Source organism: Sylvia atricapilla, chromosome 2 (assembly GCF_009819655.1).
Source record: "Sylvia atricapilla isolate bSylAtr1 chromosome 2, bSylAtr1.pri, whole genome shotgun sequence".
In the NCBI taxonomy this organism is placed as follows: domain Eukaryota; kingdom Metazoa; phylum Chordata; class Aves; order Passeriformes; family Sylviidae; genus Sylvia; species Sylvia atricapilla.
The window spans coordinates 48715249-48729927 of NC_089141.1; the positions used below are offsets into that span (position 1 = coordinate 48715249).

At 35.9% G+C, this 14679-nt stretch overlaps 1 protein-coding gene across 1 annotated transcript in view; it reads left to right on the forward strand.

Moving 5' to 3' along the window:
• NBEA (neurobeachin) overlaps positions 1 to 14679 on the forward strand; it is a 456143-nt gene that overhangs the window by 379522 nt on the left and 61942 nt on the right. The window contains exons 46-47 of the mRNA XM_066313167.1: positions 2246 to 2386; positions 9345 to 9464. Of these exons, the coding sequence (XP_066169264.1) occupies positions 2246 to 2386; positions 9345 to 9464 (261 nt within the window). The remainder of the gene's footprint in view (positions 1 to 2245; positions 2387 to 9344; positions 9465 to 14679) is intronic.

Here is a 14679-nt window from a genome sequence, read left to right on the forward strand (position 1 = left end):
TGTTACTGTAGTCAATTTACAGTGAATAATGAAAACACATCTCTTGTTTGATGAAAGACCTCTAATCAGCATCAACTGTGTTTTGAAAGGCCAGGAGTTTTCCATATTTTCAATCTTGTGTTAATCATCATATTCCTTCCCAACTGTGCCTTCAAACCTATATGTACAATACTGTGGTGACAGATGACATCTCTGTCTTCCATAACCTATGAATTCCCTGCAGCATAGGATAAGATGCACCTTCGTAGTGGAGGGAAGAGATATTCTCAGGGTGTTCCTCCATTACAAATACAATCTCACCGATTTGTCTGCTATTTTGTGTTCCCTTCTCAGAGGGGGTGAACATTTCATTTTAACAGACTATGGTGTGAATTATTGCTTTAGCTCTTGAAATGTGCAGTTGGGACTGGAATTTTTTCTGCCAGAGAAGTGGATGCACAGCACCTTAATGAGGGTGGTGTCAGCAGGTTCCATCCAGTCCCCACAGCAACCCAGAGCCTGATATAATTTAGCAAAGTGCACATATATCTGCACAGTTTGTCAGTCTAATGGGAAAAGACTGTCTCTTTCATGGAAGCTGTTGAACAACCATTTTTATATAATGATAACTTAAAGGCTATATACTACTGCCAGTGTGTTTCCTGACACTGGCAGGATGTGTAACAAAACTAAATATAACAAAAATGCAAATATTTATTTTTTTCCTATTGCCAGTATTTGGAAAATGAGCTTGGAAAGTGTTAGAGAATGGCTCATACTTCTCTTTCAAGAATGTTTTGTGAGGTCTTCCAGTGCAGTCTGCACCAGATAACACCAATCCTTTGGGATTACTCAATCATTTTACACATATGAGAAAACTATTAACATCTCCATGACACAGCAAAGTATTAAGTGTCCGGAGTGCTTAATGTGAAAAATACTGAAATAATAATGTTTTAAAATGTAAGTGTTCACCAAAGACTGCTATTTAAAAACAAACTCTAAAACAGAAAATATCACGTTCTATGTCAGCTTTTTAAGCAGCTATCTCAAAAAACATAGCAGTGCTGAAAGAATAAAATACTCGCAGTTTAAAAAATTTTTAGTTACATATCTAGTGTAGTAAAACACAGAGATTTGACCTTGTACTGGTATTTCTTTTCCAAATTACTTTAGATTTTAATTCAGTAGAAAAATTGTTCCGTGAAATAAAATGCAAAAAGTACTATTAGCATTTTGAAAAGGATCAAAGTCCTTTCCTGTACATTTTTTTCCATACCCTTAATAATATCAATTCTCATTAAAATTTGATTAATGCAAATAAAGAAATAATTTCAAACTACAATAAGTTTATACAATTATTTGGTGTGGACATGTGCTCTCCTCGAAGTATTAAACCCCGTGTGTTTGGTTAATTTTACTTTAAAAACTAAAATCTGTATTTTCTTTGTCCAAGTAACTTTTGCATCACACAGTAATATGCTTTGCAAAAACTTCCGAGATAAAGCAGGTTAAAAAATCATAAAAAGCTTATATTCATCAAGTAGCCACATCAAAACCAATAGTTCCTACTAGCGCCTTACATCTCTTTTGTTTTTCACCTAATTTGTATAGATTTTCCTTTAAGTTTGCTCAGAATGGACTTTGAATTTGCGAATAATTTCCCCATTCTATTGTTTTCAAGCACAAAGCTTGTTTGCTTTGTTCAACGAAACGTGGCTTTGTTCACTCCGAAAGTACCCCCAGTCCTGAGGACTGTGCATGGTTTTTAAGTATCTCTGCTTAGGATCACCAGACACCATCAGCAGTTCCGCGTGAAATCTTTTCATCATGAACTGCGCATTACAAAGTATCCTGTGTGAGCAAAAGTCAGTTTTCATTAGCTGTGTGATTATGGTGAATGACAGCAACAGAAATATTAGTTTGGCCTCAATGCATTTTAAATGCAGTTTTAGAAGTCTATTTCCAGAACAATGTTACTGGACTAATTGGGAAAAAACTTATACTTCAAGAAAGTCTTGAAAGTTTGCAGATGTGGATCACTTACGTTTGTCAGTTAAAATAAGGAAACTCATAAGACTTCTAGTACAACAAAGCCTTTGAAAATAGACCCTAAGCTTACAGCAATCTCAGAGGTTACTACAGCATGAATGTGTTTGGTTGCAGAGTCTCCTCTGCAGTGAATCTTAATGCAGAATTAATATGTGCCATATCAGACAGGCTGCCCTTCAGCTGATAATATATTTGACCTCTTACCACTTTACAGCCTATTGGTGCTTTGAACCCAAAGAGAGCTGTCTTCTATGCAGAACGGTATGAGACATGGGAAGATGATCAGACTCCACCTTATCATTACAACACCCACTACTCTACATCTACTTCTACCTTGGCTTGGCTCGTTCGTATTGTAAGTATTTCTGGATCCTGGTTTTCAAGAATATCTTTATTTACAGCATCTCTTCTGTCTTCTGTTTTGTTTTGTTTTTATGAAAGCACCTTTTTATTAAAATCTCATTGTTCTTTCCTAGCTTAAAATCTCAGGAATTCTCTGTTTATGCTTTATATACTCATTTGTAGTGATAAAGGGGTCCTTCCTACCCAAACAATCCAAAATAAATTTAAACATAAAATTGTGTTGGTATAAGGATGTATACAATGAGAAAAATGCATCTAAACTAAATCCACCCCCCAAAATATATCTCTAGATAATACAGAAATCTGATACTGCTCATATTCATTTATTATTTTCAGCTAGGGACACATCCATGCAACATTAAAAAAAAACGCTTTAGAGAGAACATTAAACTGTCACATCTAGAGAGGAATTATATAACCAGTTTTATATTAAAGCAGCATAGAGTAATATTTTATGCAAATGAACTATGCTTCTAAATTAGTGAATATCTCTGCAGTTTTCAGAAATGTAAAAATGTGGATTCTGACTTCAAACTGTTATGTCAGTTCTGGAAACCTCATGCTCCTATGACCAAAACCAGATCTAGGGAAGAGGACCAAACTTCAAAGATAGAAAGAATCTGCATTCAGTGTATGTGTTATCACAATTATTTACAGCATAAAGAGTGTTGATGAGACACTGAAGGTTTCACAGAGAAACCTGAATTAATTAAAATTGAGTGACTGCGTAATTACTTAAGTTAGAAACAGTAGTTTTCTTTTGATGTTTATGTAACAATTTTGGGTGCTGTAAAAGATCCTCTCTTGCTAGTCAGCAAATTCTTAGAGCTGAAAGTCTGGTTACAAGCTGAATGTACAACACACCAAGGTGTATTCATTTCCTGTATTAGGCTAATGCATTGTCAGTTTTTACTACTGTTGTTTATGTAATACTGTAGATGTTCTTGCTCTCTTTTTGTTCTCACCTAAAAGAGCAAGAGAACAAGGTCTTTGTGTTGATGGCCTTGCAATATAGACCTTACAAGTTACATTTGTTAGAGCAAACAATATATGTGAGAATAGAAAGCAGAAGTGGAAACCACTCATATCCAAAGAAGAGGCTGCCAATGAGGGATACATCTACACAGGTATTTTAAAGATTATTTAAATGTGATTGACCAACAAAGAAAACAATCTCTAATGGAAGTAGGAAACAGAAGTGAAAGAGGATGAATCCAGGGAAAATTTGAACCTCAGAAAAGGAAAAAAGATAATATTAGACTAGATAATAATAAGACTGGATAAGGCAGCAAATGGAAACCCTAAATAGATATTTGAAAATAAGTGTTTCTAGAGGAAAATATTATGGCAATGAAGATTATAAAGTTGCATTCATCTATAGAGAGATATTTTTGTTGCAAAACAAAGGATGAAATATCCTAAGGGAGAAGATTGTGCCAGTGAAATTGATAGATAAGGCTAGGTCAGATTTCTGTAAGTTAAAGTAGTATTTCTTGCTTGTGAATTTCTTGAGCTACATATCTGATATTAGTTTGTGAAGAAGACTGTAAGAAAAGGTAAATTACAGTCTAGTCCAGAAAGAGGAAGGTGACATTAAGAGATGTAGAGATTCAGACAGAAAAATGCTTTCAGTATTTTGAAAGACTGGAGAAGAGTGATGGGAAAAGATGTGTTACTGTAGAGCTTTTGGTAGAAAGTGACAACAAGGAGAGTGAAGGACAGTAGTACAAACTAAAACCATGGGAGAAGACTGTGTAAAGAGAAAGAGAGAAGGAAAAGCAAAAGAAAGAGAAAAGGCAAGGAAACAAATGAAAAATCTATGACAAAAAGTAAATTGGAAATAAGAGTTAAGATAGAAGCAGAACAAAACAGTATGTAGTAATGGGGGTCCAAGGGGAGACACTGCCTTCCTAGACCTTAGTACCAGAGGAAACAGTATTTGCTGCAGGTAAAGAAGTTTCAGCCGCTCTGAAATATATCTATATAGAGAAAGTTGTGTAATTGCTTAAAAATTATTTTAAGTCTTGCTTTTCAGCTTTGACAGATGCCATCTGGTTTCTGTCAGTTGTCTTCAAAACATTGCTTTTAATATCATATTTTTGAGTCAATTCTGTGATAATCTGTTCCCTACTGCCTTGTATTTCCCTCAGTTGCTTTCCCTTATCCGATGTATTGTGGTGGGCTGGCTGTGCCTAGTTGTCAGGTACCCACCAAAACTGCTCTGTTGCTCCCCTCTTCAGCTGGGCAGGAGAAAAAAATTAGGAAAGACTCATGGGCTGAGACAAGGGCAGGGAGAGATCCCTCACCCATTACCATCATGGACAAAACAGACTCAGATTGAGGAAATTTGTTTGAATTATTACCAATCAAATGAGAGTCGGATAATGAGAAAATAAAGTCAAATCTTGAAACCACCTTTCTCCCAACCCCTCCCTTCTTCTCTGAACTTAATTTCTCTCTCCTCTCCCCAGGGACACAGGGGACTGGGAAATGGGGCTGTGCTCAGTTCATCACGTTGTGTCTGTCACACCTTTCTGCTCGGAAGGCTCCACACTTTCCCCCTGCTCCAGCATGGGGTCCCTCCCGTGGGAGACAGTCCTCCATGAACCTCTCCAAAGTCAGTCCTTCCCATGGGCTGCAGCTCTTCATGAGCTGCCCCAGTGTGGGTCCCTCCCACAGGATGCAGTCCCTCAGGAGCTGACTGGGTTCCCTGTGGGCTTACAGGTCCTGCCAACAAACCTGCTCCCACATGGGCTCCACTCTGCATGGAAGCATAGGCCCCTGCCAGGACCCTATCCCAGCACAGGCTTTCCAGGGGCTCCTGGCCTTCTTCGGGCATCCACCTACTGTGCCATGGGTTCCTCCAGGGGCTGCAGGTAGACCTTTACTCCCCTCTGCACCTCCACGGTCTGTAGGGGCACAGCTGCCTTACCATGGTGTGCACCGTGGGCTGGAATCTCTGCTCCGGAGCCTGGAGCACCTCCCGGCCCTCCTCCTGCATTGACTTTGTTGTCTGCAGAGCTATTCCTCTCACACATTCTCATTCCTCTCTCTAGAGTTCTTCTGCAGCTTTTCCCTGACCCTTCTTAAGTCTGTTATCGTAAAGGCACTTTGCTATAGCTGGAGCCAGCTGGTGTTGGCACTACTGGATGTGGTAAAAGCTTCTCACAGAAGCCACCCCTGTAGCCTCCTCCCCCACCAAAACTTTGCTACACAAACCCAGTACTGCTGCATGTCTTAGCCTCAGTTCTTTCCTGTGTAGTTAATTTTGACATCTCTGCCTTTGTTTTACCATTAATACATGTTCTGTTGTATGTATTTTTGTGTAAATGAAATTGAATATTCATAGTTTATCACTAGGTGACCTTTCCACCTGAAGACTAACTTTCTTCATGTGCATTTCATCTGGAGCAGTGAATATTTAACTTGCAGAACATGTAATAGTTTAAACCAAGACTGCCACTTTAGTGCATAGTCCAGTGAATTGACCTGAAAAGTAGACAGAAAGGAAAAGAAAAATAAAAGAATGAATTCTGGCTTGAATCACGTAGAATTTGAATATCAGCATTGGTTGCAGATTTTTAGTAGAAATAGGATAGAATCATGGTATTGAATGTTTTCAATAATTGCTACTGAAGAAGATTTGTGTAAATTAGTTGCATTTTCATGGAAACAGAGACCAATGTTTAAAAGCATGATTCTCTAATGTGAAAGTCAAGATGTTTGTGGAGAATAATTGTTGCTAGAGAATAATTGTTTGTAGAGAATAATTCCCATTGCTATTGCAATGACTGCATATTTGTACAAGGTAAAAGAAATTCTGGATTTATTAAGAATTAGATCAGATGGAGTTAAAACCAGTTTTTAATGAGATTCAAAGATGGGGAGGACTGGATGTCATCTGGTAAACAGAAGTGAATTTGGGTCTTTCTTTTGTTAAATTTGAGCAGGACAGTCACAGATCTATCAGGCAAAAGGCATGTGTCACTCCAACAAACCCTTACATACTCTCTCTCTACTCATACAAATGGCTGGAAAGGCATTTTTTTTGGCATAGGATATCTTAGAATGACCACATCCTTTCCTCCTCCCTCCTACCACCATAAATGTTTGAAATGAGTCTTGGTACTGCTAGAAGGGAAGGGAAGGAGGGAGGGAAGTGCTATTTAATGGAAAAATGCATTGTTCTCACAGCTCAAGCTTGTGTTCAATGTAATCAAGTCCCCCATGATTTTCTGTCCTTGTTGGCAGTGAACAAGGCGTGAATTTTATTCAGAATATTAGGAATGAGTGAGATGGAGTTATAATGAAAACATTGCGCTGCTTTATAGCTTTCACAGCAACAAAACCTTTACATGAAATGACAGTAATCGGTATCATAGAATAACAGTATTTAAATGAGTATACTGAATACAGATATGAATTATATTTATATAATGTAAGCACTTGACTTCCCAGAGAATAAAAATTACCTTAAAATTATGTTAGAGGTCTGATATAAAGCACGTGAAAGCTCTGAATTTCAGCTAAGGATTAAAAATCCAAAAAGATAGGCACAACAGGCCTATGCAGGACAGCATAATAGGGCACCCTGTTGTGCTGAGCTACTAAAAGTTTAATCCTTGATTATGATTTTTTTTTGCTTTTGTGTATTTGTCTCAGATGCTTAAAATAATGTCATGGAAGTCTGGATTAATATTTTTACATAATTTATTGTAATTACATCATTTTTCTGGTTTCTGCTTCTTTTAAATCCATCGACTGTGTCTGATTTCAGAACCTCTGCAATGATACACAGTCTGCTCCACAATAATATTTACAAAAATTAGATGTATCTTATAAAGAAAAAAGTGATGGGTAGGAGTTGTTAGAAGACAGAATTATTTGTGCTCAGACCAAGAACATATAATGTTTTTCAGTCAGGACATGCTAGAAAAGAAAACAGCATAAAACATATACAAATAATAAATATATGCAGATAATTGGAAGGTGGGATTAATTGAAAAGCAAAATAATTCTAGTATTAAAAATTTAAATTTAATTTAATAATATTAACAGAATTTTTTCATAAATTAATGTATTCCAATTTCTGTATATATTGTTTCGCATTTCGTAGTTCTGGGTCTGAATCTTACACATTTTAATTTATATTTTACGTTAAATTCACTGTATGGAGCGCTGGAAAATCTGGATTGATAAAAACCTGTTTTCTTTCAATATTTCAGCTCATTGTGGTAGTTTACACTACTCACCAAGCTGAGCTACTGTTAAATTTTAATATTCTATTTAAATTATAAATCTCTTCCTCTGCACACAGCCTTTCAATATTCACGAGTGCAAATAAAGCCATTGTGCAATGAGATTTAGTTAGGGTCCTCCAACAAGAAAATTACATTGTGATAATTTTGTATTTAATTTGATTATTTTAATTAATTATTTAACACATATTAGGATTCTCTGATTGGAATAAATGCATGGATTAAAGTATATTTGAATGTGTCTATTAAAAATGAATTCCACATGTTTTAAGAGGAAAAGAATTGGTTAGAGTTTGACCTCTTTGAAAGTAACTAGCCTGTATTGACTGCTGTGCATGATAGCAAAAAATTAATTGGGAAGACATGTGGAATAAAGGCAGAGAAACAATGGTCTCTGGAAGTGAGAATTCCACCTTTTATTTTCCTTGGTTTTTTTGACATTTCTATTTTTGCATCTGTGCTTTCCTTATGCATAGTTTAATTTCTCTTAAGGACGATGTGAACATAGTACCTTTTTCATCTGGGGCAATTTACACACAATACGTATAATGTGGCATAATTCCTTCAAAAATTCTTTATTAATGGAGGAGTTCCTTGACTTGTTCAAAATTTTCATAGAAGGAAACAGAATGTTTAGAATAAAATTCAAATAATACATAAATAATACTATAATAACATTTGTGATCTGGTGATCATGAACTGCTTTGATTAAAAAAAATTCCAGATGATTGGGATATGCAACTAAATAAGTTTGGGTATGAATTTAATGAAAAGGACTTTCTTAAAGACGTTCCTCATGAGACTTTGGCAAAGAGGAAGAAGCAAATTCCATCTCTATAGGCACACTGCCAACTATTAGTTGAATAAGAGAGCTAATGGAGTAGTGGTGGAAATCGAGTTTCCTGCCAATAATCTCAGTATTCAGGTTCTACTGTCAAATTAAGGATTTGGTCCACCACTACTAACCCTTCCCCTGCAGTGGAATGTAGTGACATCAAAATGGGTATCCAGACTGTCTAATACCTGAGCTCTTCCTCCCCAAAAGCTGGTAGCTGTTTCCATTTAGTAAGAACTGAGGTATGATTTCAGGTAGAATTAGCAAAAGTAAAAGACTCTAAATAACTAATCTCTGTACCTCTTCCCCCAAATAATGATAAAACTGGACATCCTGGAACCATAGTCTGCCTCATAACCACAGAACCATTTCTCTCTCCTTCAGGCAAAGTGGAACCTACTGAGCTCTTTTCAATGAAATGAAAACACAAGAAAAAAAAAAGTTTAGAGATAGGATTTTTTTAAGATTTTGACATACCAACATTCAAGGAGTAAACAAAGCCCAGTTATATAAATAACACAGAATGTGTTTATGGTGGTTGCAGTGAAGGGGGCAGTCACTATGAACTGGAACTAAGCTATGTATGTCTGCCACTGGTGGGTAATTAGTCTCGTGGTATAGAACTCAGGATTTGTTTGTGCAAAATATGTTAGTGCCAATAAATATATTCAGATGCTCAGTGCAGAAACTCATGCATACATATAACTGTGAGGTGCCATGTTTTTCTTTAATTCTTTAATTTCTTCAATTCTTTATGAAGTATTTTGATCTGCAAAAGGCTTTTAGATTTTGACAGAAACCTGCTGCATGAGTCCTTGTACTGTTTTCTTAATCTGTCATAATTTCATTAATTACAGGAGCCCTTTACAACATTCTTTCTAAATGCAAATGATGGCAAGTTTGACCACCCAGATCGAACCTTCTCTTCAGTGGCCAGGTCCTGGAGGAACAGCCAAAGAGATACCTCAGATGTGAAGGTAACATATATGTTAAAGAAAATGGATAAATATGCAATTTCATTGTGGTATTTTTGTTTATGTAAACATAAAGAAGGTGCTGTATTATGTTTTATATTTATATGTATCTAATTTCTTTATATTCAGTACACTAGGTACAGTGTAAATAAGTAGGTGTTAATAAAGTTTATTGTTCTAATACAAACAATCAAAGATTCTTTGAAGCTGAAGTGGACAAAAGGTGGGATTTTTTTTTTAGAGAAAAACAACCTAACTGATCTAATTTAGATCAGATAATCAGGAGATGGAGAAAAGCTCAATAAATTGTTCTTTCCTGCTGTTAACTCAATATTTGGCCCACTCCATAAAACACAGCAGGAATTGGATTTGACCTTAAAGTGTCATATTGTTATAGCTTGCCTAGCTCTGGGTTTGCATTGCCTGGGGCAATTAATAAAGCATTAATGACAAGACCCATTTAAAATGTTGGCTTTTCTGTACAGCTTTAGCTTTTACTTGAATGTGCCTGGGGATATTATGCAACAATACACATTAGATTAAAACAACTTCTACACTATATACAGAAACTGCCAGAGAGCAGGGTGATTTTACTGCTGTTATTCCTTACTTTCATATTTACCTTGTTAAATACAAAGGTTTATTGTTCATGGACATGGGACCTTATCAAAAGGAAACAAAAATCTAGAAATATTTTGAATAATATGGTCCCTTCTTGATTCTCATTTTCTAGTAATAAAGTAGGTAAAGGCTTCATTAGAGTTAAAAAAATAATACAGTGAATACGTTTCTCTTCGTTTTATACACTACTACTCATACTTGGAAATGATAAATTGAATGTCATATTACCATTATATTTTTACTTGTCTTGGCAAAGAAAAAAAAGTAGATTTGTTGATTTATTTCTATTCCAGAGCTCCTGTTTGCATAAGTATTCCAATGGTCTCAGAAGAGACAAACCATGTTTTTATACAGTTGCTACTTAGAATAACTAATTTCAAATTGTAGGATCATACTAACATATGGGAGAAAATGCTTTTTAAAGAAATCAACCTGAACCTCTTACAAACCATTTTATGTTTATTCACACTCCTCTGGAATTCAATAATTTTATAAGTACCATCGCCCCTACCTTTGTAAGAAAAACAAAGGAAATTTCCAAATTTGTAAGAAATTTGAGGTAATATCTACTATATTTGATATATCTTCAAAGTGCTGAGATTTTGATTTTTACTTTTCAATGAAATGTGGTTTTCCTGGAATTCTGCTTTAATATCTGGGAAAGTGACTTCCTAGGAGTGGGGCTTAAATAAAGGATAAGAGCCTTAAACTGAGAAATAAGAGAAGACAGTTGGAAGTGACTGTAATCTTCTTGTCTGGCTTTAGTACACAGGAGGAGGGCAGTTAAATACATCAAGGCATTGCAAAAGATAAAGGAATATCTGTGGACAGAGGAGAGATGGTATTCAAGTGTGGTATATAATTAGTGAAAGGATTGTTCCTAAACTAGCAACCAAATGAGTTATCAGTAAAACAATTAACTGAAATATTTGTCTGAAAATACTTGGAGTCTTGTGAACCAAGTGGGATAACTTAAGCTGCTGCTGCCAGCCATTGCAAAGATGAAGGAATTAAAAATGGACAACAGCTGCATTTCAAAATGTATTTATATTAAAAAAACCCAACTTATCAAAATAAAACAAATATTTAAAAGATGCTCAGAACCAGATACCTTCAGAATAGGAAGGCAAAAGGTGAAGAAATGAAGTAGCAATGTTCTTTAATGCCACTAAATGTAAAAAAGGGCATTGGGGATAGTGGGTAATGTAGTAAAAATTCAGAGTCAGAATTGCTCTAGGGGAAAGACTGTGAAACAATGTGAAACAGAATACATTTGGCAGTCTACTATAGAAGCCCCGAATCGGATTTATACTTACATACGCATCTCTGTTGTGCCATTAGAAAGAGAAATACTACTAGGAGCTAAGTCATCACAGAAAATCTAATATGGGACTAACAGATGAGATATGTTAGCCAATAAATGTTTTCTCCAGATAACCCCTGACCTGTCTGTTCAGGGATACATTAGGGATTAAAGATACTGTTTAAAATAGGGATTTGTTAATTAATGAAGATATGGGGAAGGTGGGTTTAGAAAATAACATTGAGTTGATTTTTTTTTAATTGATTCAGCTGAAGATGAAAATAGATGAATAAAAGCAGATGCAAAAATGAGCTGAATCTTTAAAGGATGCTAAAACAAATAGAGAGCATTCATAAATTATCTAACAAAAAAATTCCGTAGAGTTATGGGGAATTTAATACCAGCATTTTATGTATTGCACCACCAAAATAATTTATTGTATATTAATACAAAGCCACTACTGGAATAAATCTACTGAGGTACACTTCAATAGCCTAAGCAAAATGTGTCAATGCATTTCCTTTTTTTCTTCAGTTTAAGAAAGAAACTTTAAGATCAACAGGATGTCACAAAGCTTATCCTGCTACCAAAGTTTTATCCTTAGGTTATAGCAACTAGGCTATCTCATGGAATCTGATTTCCACCTGAAATAGTCTGATTAGTCATTTATTCAGAGCTATTATGTTCTCAGAGAACATATGTTACTGTTTTTCTCCTTTTCCTTGTCCAGTTTTCAGTATGAATTCTTGCTAGATAAAGCAAAGCTTAGTGCTTTGTTTGCTGGAAACCATCAAGTTAACTCCATACCTAAACTGGAGTTAGCCATAAGAACACAAAAAGTGTTTTGGGAGTTAGATACGTAGAAAAATGTGTGTATGTGTGGGGTAATTAATGTCTAAAGTGGAGACACATAAATGCTATGAAACACGCAAACATATGGAAAGAAGAATTCTTTGTCAAGGACCAAAGAGGTAAACCTCAGAGGAAAGGGATCAGGGTAGAACAAGGCTTGTTTAAGCAAGATAGTATGAAAAGTTAGGGGGAAGTTGAGTATTCCATGAGTTGAATATCCCTAAAAAGGGAAGGTAGCAAACTCCTTATTTGTAAAACTTTTTAGTTTTCAAAGTAGACTGGCAAGGCCCTTTGATGTGTGAAGTCTGTGTTTCTTAGCAATGAATCAAGAATGAGTATAGCAGCTAATTGTTGCTGTTGTTTGTTGCTTAAGATCTTAATGAACTTCATTTCTCAATGCCATTACATCAGGGCCAACTTTTCCCTGAGGCCTTGAAGTTCATTCTGCAAAATGATAGGGAAATGAACTATTATTAATATTACAAATACCTCATTTTTTCCGATTAGTTGCGCTAGTGCTTAGAATGCCTTGCAGGCTTTTCTAACATTTTAATCAAGTTTTCAGGGACTCAAAAAGCAATGAGGTTTGGGGGAACTACTAGGAAAACCCCTCAAAATTTCTGCCCGTTTTTTCACTCTCCTAAGAGTGGCATTCACTGTCTTGCACAACAGAAAAGCTTCAGCATTGAGGGTGTGAATCATTCAAAAACTGCTGGTCAGGTGTCTGGCAACCTCTAGTATTTATTTGTCCAGCAGTCCTGTTAGAAATTAGAGAGTGTTCAAAAGAGAAGATGTGTACAGGTTGTGTGTGAGTACAGAATCTGAAGGCATGCAATCTGTTCAAGTTTTCTGTACACTTGTGTAGCTCCTTCTGGCTCCACGTGTAGCTATACATGGGGGAAGGTGCTTGGCAGTGTGGAATTCCTTGTGATACACATGTTGTAAATTCTTTTCCCATCCCAAAGACTTTTTGAGTCTTTATATAATAAATATTTAGTGCATGGAATACAGGCTATCCATCAAAGTAGCAAACTTTGAAAACTGTAAAGATTAGCAAGTGTTCATTATTCATGTATTCCTCATGATACATTTGAAATTTATCTGAGCTGCTTTAAGTACATTTATCTCTGATTTTACTAATCTCATTAATTATTGTGGCACAGGTTATGAAATAATTTTAAAACACTGTCTGTAATGAATTAATCTGACATTCTTCATTGCTGTGTGTTGTATGATGGCCACAATTTTTTCTCTCAAGTACTGTATTAAATAATTGTATTAATTATCTTTATTCTTTATTAACAAAGTCTAATAAAAAATTAGAAAAGTAAAATCTGGAGGGTTTTTTACATCAGTTACTGTTTAAGAAAGAGAACTATGATGTCCCTCATTTTCAAGTGTTCAGTAAGTGCTGAAATAGGTCAATTTTAACTAATGAACTGAGATTTTTAAGTACTGCAGACACTTTCCACAGCTCAATGTTTTTACATTTTACAGCCTCAATGTTGTCTAAAAAATTATATCCAAACTACTTCCACAGAATTCTGCATTAAAATTAAAAACCCAAATACCTGAAATTTGCAAAAGAATGGTATCTCTGTAGGAAGCTACATTTCTGTGGGTCCAGGTCCTTTCCTCCCATGATTGTGTCCTCCCTGGCAATCCCTCTCTGTTTCTCCCTTTCTTTTCCCTCCTTCCCTTTGCCCTTTAACTATGTGTAGTCTCTTCAGGAACTGAATTATTTCACACTGAGTTAATGAAAATAGATCTGTGGCAGTAGTTTGATCAGCCTGAAAACAAGCTGTAATTCTGGCATCTCAAATTGTGGCAAAAAGTAGATCACCTTTGAAAAATGTAGTGTATGATAGAGGATTAGAGATTTCCTTAGACCATTTTATTCCTTACTCTCAGGTTTTTTTGGCTCATTTTCAAGAAACTCATTCACCTACAGTGGATGAAGCAGAATTAATGTTGTATGTGCTGTGTTGGAGTGGTAACACACAGGGGAGAACCTGGGTAACACAGTTTATTTTATTGTGTCTCCCTTTATCAACATCGACCTTCTCTCGAGATAATCAGTACAAGCTGGAGGAAGAATGAATGTTCGCGGGGTGACCTTTGAGGAAGCAAGTCACCCGGAAATGACCATAACTTGGCCAGTCAGCTTGCACATTTTTTCCTTCCTGACCCCCGCTCCCTCCAGTTTTTGGTAACACTGACTTCCCCAGAATCTTGTGTTCAGACACTAATCTTTCCTAATACCCCTCAAACTTGTTATATTACTTTTTGAATAGTCTGTTTGGAAGTTAGAAAGGTACCAGTAAAGTGCCTTAGTGTGAAATGGAGGAACTCATGACTGACTCATTGACCCAGTACTAGACTCTTGTGGAATTAATGGATGCAAGGGGATCAACCTTTCAAGAGGAAAAGAAGGAAAGAAAA